The sequence below is a fragment of the Sander vitreus genome, chromosome 3 (assembly GCF_031162955.1).
Source record: "Sander vitreus isolate 19-12246 chromosome 3, sanVit1, whole genome shotgun sequence".
NCBI classification, from domain to species: domain Eukaryota; kingdom Metazoa; phylum Chordata; class Actinopteri; order Perciformes; family Percidae; genus Sander; species Sander vitreus.
In genome coordinates this window covers 2012721-2023690 of record NC_135857.1, presented here as the reverse complement: position 1 = coordinate 2023690, position 10970 = coordinate 2012721, and the positions used below count along the sequence as shown (strand labels likewise).

At 38.2% G+C, this 10970-nt stretch overlaps 1 protein-coding gene across 1 annotated transcript; it reads right to left on the bottom strand.

The window, feature by feature from the left end:
- Window positions 1–9527: 9527 nt before the first annotated feature.
- Window positions 9528–10493, bottom strand: LOC144512331 (olfactory receptor 52E8-like). The gene has a single exon (XM_078243017.1). The coding sequence runs from the start codon at window positions 10491–10493 to the stop codon at window positions 9528–9530; it is 966 nt and encodes a 321-aa protein (XP_078099143.1).
- Window positions 10494–10970: the final 477 nt, after the last annotated feature.

Sequence of the window (10970 nt, the reverse complement as noted above, 5' to 3'; positions counted from 1 at the left end):
ACATTGGGGGGAAAATGTCTCAACCAAAGGGCATGGACTGTGGGGTACCTCAGGAGAGCGTTTTGGGTTCACTTTTCTTTCTGCTATATATAAATGACTTAAAGTCTGCTTGTTCATGCAGTCTTTTTTTATATGCAGATGATTCTGCGTTGGTTGTTTCACATAAGGATAAAAATATGATTGAAAGCATACTTAGCGCAGAACTTCTAAATGTTAGCATGTGGATGGCTGATAACAGATTATCACTTCATTTAGGGAAAACTGAATCTATATTGTTTGGAACAAAGATAAAGTTAAAGAAAGCCTCAGGTTTTAAGGTCCTAGCTGGAGATATTGTAATTATTGCCAAGGAATCAGTCAGTTATCTTGGATGTATGTTAGATTGCAACTTATCTGGAGTAGGTCAGGCCCAAAAGGTAATCACCAAAGTAAATCAGAGAGTCCGCTTTTTGGCCAGAATATCAAAGTTTTTGGATGAAAAAACAAAGCTAATTCTGGCAGGAGCTTTAATTCAGCCTTATTTTGATTATGCGTATATAATAAATTAATAAGGCTTATTTTAGACCTTCCAATTAGAACTCATCTGGAATCTTCCCACTTTGAAAGGTGGGATGGTTGAAAGTGGAGGATCAAGTGTCTCAGATGCAGCTGGGTATGGTATATAAAATTGTTAATGGAGATGTTCCCAAATATTTTAGAAATTATTTTAATAGAGTAAACGAAGTTCACAGGTACTCCACTAGGGGTAGCCCAACTGATTTTGTACCCCCCAGATTTAACACTAATCTGGGCAAACAGTCTTTTCTTTATGTTGGAACTACCCTTTGGAACTGGTTACCTGCTACACTCAAACAGTCAGAAGCAGTTTTAAAGAGGTTGAAAGTATGGCTTAGGTGCCAATCGTAGTCATTATCATATCATAGTCTATTTTTATTGTTCATTTTTCTGTGTAATGTGGATGAATTTGTTTAATGTATGATTAATGAATGTCCTCTCCCCCTTCCCTTGTAGGGACCACAATGGAAATAAGTCTTTGGGCTTTATTGTGTCATCCCTGACTATTTATGTATTTTTAATGTATGACACACGTACTGTTTCATATTTTTATATTTAAGTGATCAAATAAAATCAATCAATCAAACCACGGCGATAAGCCTAACGTTATGTGTGTGAACTGACATTAGGGTTAATATTGAAGATCTACAGTTGTGTTTTGCTGAATATGAAGTTAAGTGGCTGATCAGTTAAATATATATCCTCTGTCCCAGAAGAAACCTAATATATATGTGGAGGACGCAAGATCATTTCATAATTATAATATGACTGCGTGGTGAACCTATGAACCTAACTCATATTTAGACATCTGACGTTAAAGATTTGTGTTGTTAAAAATGACAGAGAAAAGAAAAACAGACATAAGATCCTTTTTCAGTACACCAAAACGCCAAGTAAGTACATTAAGTCCTTATAGCAAGACAATTTGGTAACATCTTTATAAGAATGGGTGCTTATGGAAATACTAACGTCACTATGTCACAGGCAAAGGAGACAGAAAGAACTGAGGGACAGGGAGACCAGGGACAGTCTGGTGTAGAGTCTCAGGGAGACCAGGGACAGTCAGGTGGAGAGTCTCAGGTAAGGAACAGGAGACCAGGGACAGTCAGGTGGAGAGTCTCAGGTAAGTGTGTTGATCTCAGTTCATATTTGTGGAGGTGTGTGTCTGTCAGGGTGAGCAGATGATCTTCACCAGTGGCTCACTAATTTACATTATGATCAGCTAATTTAACAAGTGTACAAAAGCATTGTATTTCTTTTATATGGGGCACTTTTTCAAAATAAGTCATTATGTTTTAAGGTATTTTTGTGGCTGATTTTAAAGAAGAATATTTCGTTCAATTTAGTCAGCTTTTTCACTGAATCAAGAGAGACACTGAAAAGAAGGATAATGGTACAGTCTCCATGCTACACTAGTGATGGCAGTAAGGCTTTCATCTGTGTACACATGTCCTCTACGAGTATAATTGTGGCTGTATTATTTGTGTCCCCTTCAAAAATTGCTCTTCAGAAATTTTATGTTTATTGTCCCCCCCTACTGTTAGATTTATGCCCATGTACAGTGGCCACTTATTGTGAAGCAGGTTGTATAAAGATATATTTGACAAGACAACTCAGTTCTTTCAAAACCTTTATTCAGCTGTCTGGTTTGCAAAACACAATATTAAAACTGATTACAAGAAAGTTTTGGAATGTATAAAATGGCCCTTTGTTTGCATTGAGTCTGGAGTGCACCACTGGGAAATTATAGACTCACCAGTTTATAATTATAATCAGTTACCAAGTTCATCCATGAAGTTTATCAATGTTGCATTCAAATGATGCATTACAAACTCATAAGAAAAAAGGAATTGAAATTTGCCAATTAATAGTTTTTGCCTTTTCAAAATAGTCTATTATAGTGAGTGTATTGCAGTAGCTATTTTACTCCAGCAGAGGGCAGTGCTGGTGATGCAGAGGAAAGATAACTACTTCAACAGTGAAGCAGTGCGGTTAGCATAAGTCACAGTAGCATAAAGTAGAGAAGACACGTTAGAAAAAAGTTTGTTATTGGTTCAACGTTTATAGTACCTAAGCTAGTATATGTTACAGGGAGTAACAGGTAGAACTTCCGCGAAAGATGTAATGCCTGTGTTATATTTTGTCTGGTGAGTAGCTACTAATGCTAAAGTTAGTTAAATATTAACCATGCCGTGCTAGCTTAACATAATGGTGAGAAAAGACAAAATGTTTTCTGTACTGAGAAGTTCCTCTGGAAAGAGTCCATGCCCTTTTTTATTCATATTCATTGTATTTTGATCTAACAGGTTTCTTGCTATGAATTGAATATCAATTAAAGCAATACATGGAAAAACACTAGGGAAAACAGTGGCCATGTTACTGTGTAATAATATAATGATATATAGTATAACGTTAATATATTATTTATTTGCCAAGTGCATATTTACACACACATGAGGAATGTATCCTCTGCATAGGAGCAGTGGGCAGCCATAGTCTGTCTCCCAGGGACCAACTCCACTTGTAATTCCAGTAGCATTACCTACATTAAGGGCAATACAGGAGTTACCCAGCATGTATGTCTTTATGGTGGGAGGAATCTGGAGCTCCCGGAGGAAACCTACACAAACACGAGAGAACATGCTAACTCCACACAGAAAGGCCCTGCCTGAACCCAGGACTCAGCAGTGCCTACTTGCTCTGAGGCAGCAATGCACTGAGCCTCTATTAATATGCTAATGACAGAGTTTTACATGTTCAGCAGCATTCTTCTTCTACATCCATGAGAAATCTTATATACATATTTCTTTTGTGGATTTTTGAGAGACATTAGTGCCAGGTTTGCAGCATTTTTATTCGATATAGACTAATGTTGGCCTGTTTATGTGGGTTTTTTTTTTTTTTTTTAGCATTTTATGATATGTGAAAGGAAAAGTGGACTGTTCATTGAAGACATCGTAGATGGACATACAGCAGATGAGCATCTGACCAGCAACCAGATCAACTCCACATCTCATCAAAGATAAACACTGAGATTTCACCACACCATTTAAAGAAAAAATAAACACATGATGAAGCTAATGAGGAAGGTGTTGCTGAGAGGCCCTATTATTTTAGTTTATAATTAACTAAAGAGGTGCATACATTTTAACAAACAAATTTGCAATTAAATAAATTGCCACACTCCAGAAACTTGACCTTTCAGGTCACCTGGGAATCTTGGGCCCAGGGGCAGTAGTCGGTTTTAGGCCTCATTCAGACTTCCTGCGTCTGCCCCCAGACAGTCTGGCAAAAACACACATCCATTCATTTTGAAAGGGGGTTGTGCATTAAAGGAGAATTCCGGCCAATTTTTACGTTAATTTTGATTGCTATAGCTACGCGAGTACTTTTGATAGAAAAACCCCCGACCCGAATCAGTGCAGGTAACACGGAGAAGCTGCAGCTACGTACTACAAGCGTCCTCTGAGCTAAAACGGCAGTGGTCGGGGCAAGTTTTAGAGTGCCTTTGTGCCTCTTAACAGACACAAAATGCAATTAATATGTCTGTGCCACATGAACAGGGCCCTTACGTTATGGTGACCAGATTTCTGAGACAAAATCCGGGGACATTTTCAGCTCAGAAGCATAAATACCTCCAAAACAGGTCATTTTTTATCTTTGTAAACTTAAAACGGGGACACTGCCCCAGGGACATCACTAGACCTAGAGCTGCACTGGGCCACAAGCCCCCCTTGGGGGGGGGTCCATGGACATGCTCCCCTGTAAGAAAATTTTGTGTATTTTAATGTTTAAATGCATCAATCTGGTGCACTTTGAAAAGAAATTCAGAGGTAAGACTTGATTATTCATATATCTATGGATGGGAATATTTGTGCTGTAGCCTGAGCTATTTTGCACTTCAGAATTTTAACCATGCACACACAGGTGGAATAGTTGTTTTCTTCATATTTTTGCATTAATGTCACTAGGAAGCATACCAGTAGAAATATATATTCATATTTGTAAGTGGGATATATATAAGTAAGTGGGATTGTCTGGAATCTGGCAATAAAATAACCATTATGGTGGAATACACTGGCTAAGCAATTTACAAAAAACTATCTGTGCTGACATAAATAGTTTACATGAGAATACATTATAATTTTGTAGATCATGTAGAAATTATGTTGCAATTTCAAAACCGGATTACTCAGGGACCACTTGTTGTACCGATGCATGTGTTGAGTGAAGAGTTTGTGAGATATTTCACAGAGAATAATGGGTGTGCAAAGATTTATGCAGAATGCAAATATGATAACATTTCATGTAAGTACAATGTTAATTGTCTTGCAATTTGTCACAGCAATGGGGTTAACACTTTTGCATGCGCCATATCCATATTAAAATTAAAAGGAAATATTTCCTTTGACATTGGTCCAGTATTAAACGAGATCACTGCAGTCAGCAACGGCAAAACAAGCTACAATGTAAGTTAATAGGACGTCAATTGTACAGCTTGTTTTTACGTTCATAAAAGTGCTCGTTTTGCCACTGACAGACTCAGATTAATATTCTAAGTGTCTGACAACATTGTGGAAAGTATTTCTAAGGAGGTCGACCTTTCTGTTAAAGAGTAAGATCCTTTTTTAAAACATAAAAAGTCCGCGAAATTGCGTTCGCTAAACCCACCAGACTCCATGTAAATAAACCGTAATTTTAGCATCGTAAAATGGGCATTCTAGAACATCTCTGAGCTCTGAGACTTGCTCTGGCTGTCTTGAGCCTGTGCGTGTAGGGTGCACGACTATTTCATTCCAATTTCGGGTCTGTCAGTCACAGTGAAAACCGGGGACTGTCCCTGGAAACCGGGGATGTCTAGTCACCCTACCTTACGTGTCAACAAGATGCGTTTTCAACTCAGACATTGTTTAAATTCACCTACCCTGGTCCCTGTCTCGATCCTGCCGGTAGCTAGCTTGCCCTGCTAGCTGATAGCCGTTAGCTGCTAGCTGCCGTCCGGTGAGTGTATTCAGACAGGCTTCTGTGATAATCATTCCAATAACAATCCGTGGAACGGCGGTGGTGTGGCTATGTCCTCCAGAGGACAGGTCATGTCACGTCTTGAAGTATATTCCCCCCTAAAATAAACGTAAGTAATAAGTAGTGCGGTAGTAGCTGTAAAGCACAAAAGCCTGGCTGTACACACTCACCGGAGGGCAGCTAGCAGCTAACAGCTACTACCGCACTACTGTTTATTTTAGGGGAATACACTTCAAGACCGTTCCGTGGATTGTTATTGGGATGATTATTACAGAAGCCTGTCTGAATACACTCACTGGACGGCAGCTAGCACCTAATGGCTAATGGCTATCAGCTAGCAGGGCAAGCTAGCTACCAGCAGGATCGATACAAGGACCAGGGTAGGTGAATTTAAACAATGTCTGAGTTGAAAACGCATCTTGTTGACACTTAAGGGCCCTGTTCATGTACATATTCATTGCATTTTGTGTCTGTTAAGAGGCACAAAGGCACTCTAAAACTTGCTCCAACCACTGCCGCTTTAGCTCAGGGGACGCTTGTAGTACGTAGCTGCAGCTTCTCCGTGTTACCTGCACTGATTCGGGCGCAGGGGTTTTTTCTATCGAAAAGTACTCACGTAGCTATAGTGATCAAGATTAACGTAAAAAATTGGCCGGAATTCTCCTTTAAGGCTAGGGGCGGAGTTTGCCGCAGTAGGGACACTCAAAAAAAAGCAGCGGGCATGCGACTAAAAGTAGAGACCGACTCAACTTTTGGAAAAATGCAACCCCACGTCATGCTGCGGTGGCCAATCATGTAACCGTAGATCAGACTTGTCAGTGTGTTTTGAGTTATGATTTTAGGCGGTGTAAGACTCCTGTAGAGTAAACAGGAAACATCACTGCCTCTATCACTGCCACAATAAAGTTTTAAAACACTATGATGGTACAAATCGAAACACAAGGACTGAACTGCCTGGGAGTTTGTGTAATAGCTGAATGTCTCGCTCGTCTCTTTTCTTTCTCTCTTTACTGTAGAAATAAAGCTACCTTCAAGTGCAGTCGGAAACGTATACTATAAACAATCTGACGGAAAACAGTAATTGTGAAATATAAAGTCTACTTGGGCTACGTTGGGGGTTATATAACACAACAAGACGTCACCAAAATGGGCCGCTTGTTAAGTGACACTCCCACCACCGCACAACCCTGTGGAAAATCATTGGATCGTTTTTTTTGGTCTGAACGCAGCGTAAGTAATGTAGCCTTTGGTGGTGCTTGTGCACATATCACACTGTTGCGTGCAAGGGATTGCTTGAATAAAGTTACTTAGATCAGATATCACTAACAAAATGTTAACATTGTCGTCTTTGTGGAAAGCCTGATAAGTAATGATTAGCTGATTAGCCTCAGGTGTGGAGCATCACTTACTATAGGCCTAAACCTATTCACAATATTTGTTTACCTTAAACTTCGAGTAGAAAACTCCTGCTTCCCGCACATAGAATTTAGCAGCACTGAGCAAACAGGGACGAGGAACAACGTGATATACTCTCATCTCATTCATCTAAAATGCATGATACTTTCCTACGTCAACACTTTCACTAACATTAGGTCGGATACCTAATTTACCTGTTGTAACTAAAGACTAAATAAAATGACACCACCCAAACTAGCAGTCAGTCCAACTGGCATTGAGATGTTGCTGTTCGTAACACTAGATTTGATTTATCAAAGACGCTAGCAAAGCAACACAGTACAGAAAATAAGCACAGCAGAAACGTCAGATAGGTCAGACCACCGTGTTTGACTACATGGGCTATTTTAAACGTTACAGTTATGACTGAAAATTACAACAGAAATAAAAAAAGTTTGCAGATTTCACATATCTCTGCAATTTAGATCAACTGTCATTGTCTGCCATTAGAATTGATTTTTGTGTTAGCATGAGTTCACAGTGATTTGGTCTATTCCAAAGGAAACCTAACTCCAAATCTGTGTACAGTAAATCCACACCTGATTCTGTTAGATATTTGTCTGCATTATTCAGGCTTTTGACAATGGCAAAATGCAATGCGCTTTGTATTTTTGCTTTTAAACTTTTGCAGTTTATTCTGGAGAGTATTACTGTCAGTATTACTGTGTCCAGATGGCCGCCATGGCATCGGCCATCTGGACACCATAACTCAAGTCTTTTACTGTACAATTTTGGTCCCAATGTAGAAGTGCCAATTACTTGGCTTAACATGTTTATTAGCAACATTTTGTGGCAATGCAGCAAGTAAAAAAGGGCAAAAACCATCAAAGAGGCAGTCACGAAACTTTACAGTTTATAGTTGACATCAAAATAATGACTGAGTTTGAAAATGGGTGTGGTCCGAGCAAGGGTGCCGGAACTAGAGGGGATCCACGGGGGCCCACCCACTTTACTCCCCTGGCTAGATTTGGCTTTGTGGCTGGTGTGATCCCATCACAAGATGTTCTCTAGTTTATACATTTTTTATTTTGTTTACTGTATTACACTGCTTTATGTCAAATTGCTTTCTATCAGCAATTTGTAACCTGCTTTGGCATATTTGGCATATCGTTTTACTTTATATTGTGTAATCTCAATTTGGAGACGGTGTAAACAAGTCAGATAAAGATTAAATAAGTGAAAAAGGTCAGCCTTGTACTTACTGTAGAACATATAAACTAAGAACCCAGAAGCTGTGTGTATTATGGAATATCACTGATAACGCCTAAGTTAGGCGTTATCTATTTTTTCTTACCATTATACATTCCTGACAGTTCACTGGGTTATACGGGATATGACTGTAAAACAAAATGTAAAAGATGAACTGTTGATGTTAGAAGTCATTGTAGCATGTATAACATTGTCTCGCCTACAATGCGTCTATTATGCAATTAGCCTAATTAGACAAGTCTTGCTGGGTTTAAATACTTCTGGATCATATAATAATCAATAGATAGGATATAGGCTTAAACTAGTCTTAACGAACAAATAATGCAAATTACATTAGTTCATGCTATTACTGCCTTCAGAGAAGAGAGGAGCCACTGCTTAGAATATATTTGTAAACATTAAATGACATAAATAATAATGCCATAATCATATTTTTATTGAGTTGGTAGCACAAGACATACAAAAAGTCAAGTGATTAATAACATTTACAACAAAGATTAGGCCCTCATGCAATTTTAATCAGTAGCTCAAACATGGTTTATAATTATCTGGGCATTAATAACTAAAGTTATCTTCATTAAACAACCAAAAGCTAAGTCATGCTCAAATTTGTGTATACACATTGAAATACTATTTTTAGCAGTGATCAGTAAATTTATTAATTTTATAGTGCGTAGTTTCTGTCTCCCCCATGAGGAATTCTAAGTAATGACAACAAAATGTCGCTGCATCCACATGACACCATCTTCTAAACATAGCTATACTGAGAAATACAAAGAGTTGTGTGGAGTTGATGTTTGCTCCTTAGCAACTCATTTGGCAATGGCCTGAATGTAACAGACGCTCATTAATATCAAAAAGTTACGCACTAAAGCTTTAAGAGTAGTGTACCAACAGCAAAAATGGGTAAAGATCATATTTTTAAATCTCATATTTTGCCAATCAAGCCTAGCATCAGGGAGATGCTTTTCAGCGCTTGCAATGAGAATAAAATACCAAAAACTGTAAACAATACAACATGGCTCTTACAAGTGCATTAGATGGAACTTGACATTAGATAGCAATATGCCATGTTTCCTGCGCACTAAAGATGCAGATAAGTAAAAGAAGACCAATACAGAAATTTGGAGAAATGAATGACTGAGGGAAAGCAACAATTAAATGTGGAGATTAAAAGTGTAAAGCCCAAAATGTGAAGGTGGGTTTTGTCATTAATGTCCCAAACGTGTCTGGAAGAGATAAATCCTGCTGTTGGTGTGTATCATGCCTCATCTGTCAACTTCACATTAATATGAAAGTTTTATCTTTATTCCAATTTTAGTTTTCTTCAGCCTCTTCATCAACATCTGCTTAATGTCTTGAGTCTTGAAACAATATATGATCGGATTTACAGCAGCAGGAAAAATACTGTACAACAGTATTAATAAAATACGAACATCTAAACTGAAGGAAAATCCAACAGTATTAGCTACATAAACAAAACACCTGGGAAGGTAAAAAAGACAAGTGATAAATATTTGGGGGGTACAAGTTAATAAGGTTTTTTTGCGGCCTGAAGCATTGGACATTTTCAAAATAACCACAATGATGGAAACATAGGAAAACAAGATTATTGCAAGAGGAAGCAAAAGACAAAACATGGCCACACAGAGACTAGTGACCTGTACAATTTTAACATTCTCACCACATGCCTGACTTGTTATAGATATGTGGTCACAGTAGCACTGAGCAATAACATTTGATTTACAGAAAGGTAAAGTTAGGGTATGGAGTACAACAGCTACCATCAAAGGCAGAGGTATAAACCAAGCAAAACCACAGAACACTGATATGATGTTGTTTGTGATTAGAGCAGGGTAACGAAGTGGAATACATATCGCGATAAATCGATCAAGAGCCATTACCAACAAGATGAAAGAAGTAACTGATCCTAAATAGTGAACAAAGAACATCTGTGTAAAGCACCCATAAAATGAAATAATGCTATCACCCAACCAATACTGTGATATGATCTTTGGGAGAGTCACAGTGCCAAATGTTAAGTCATTCAGTGCCAGGTGACAAAAGACCAGATATGTTGGTTTTTGCAGGGACTTCTCATAGACAACAAATGCTAAAATGAAAATATTTCCTATTGCAATAGCTAGGTAAATGAAAAAAAGCAGGGCTGACACAGGTCCATAATATTGTGGTGAAAGACCAGGGAATCCAAGGATAAGGAAGCTTCTCATGGTTGTAAAATTGGTAATCATAATTTGAGTTTACAATAAGAATCTATCAGAACCACGACATGAAATAAAGACCTGCCAGGCAAATGCACTGATTAGACCTTTAGAATATTAATTGCACAATATACCACCAACATACCATATAATTTAACAGAGATATCCAACATCCTACTATTAAAAAGGATGCCCTGCAGTATATCTGAAAATCACTTATGCCAAAAAGTATATCTAATGACTCTGATGCTCTCCCATGTCTAAATATGGCTCTTCCTTTTGAGATTGGAGTTCAGTCTCCAAACCCATTACAATGTCTGGAAGCCAGGTTATATCAGCCTTTTATCAAGTTTGACCTGGCCTATCCTCAAAGGATCATAATGTGAATCAAAGAGCCATATGTTTGTTTTCTTCTTTCAATACGTTCAACTTGAGAAACACATTGGAACAATGCAGACACACTACTGTAACTTCATATCTTCTACTTTTCTGAGCAGGGAAAAGAGA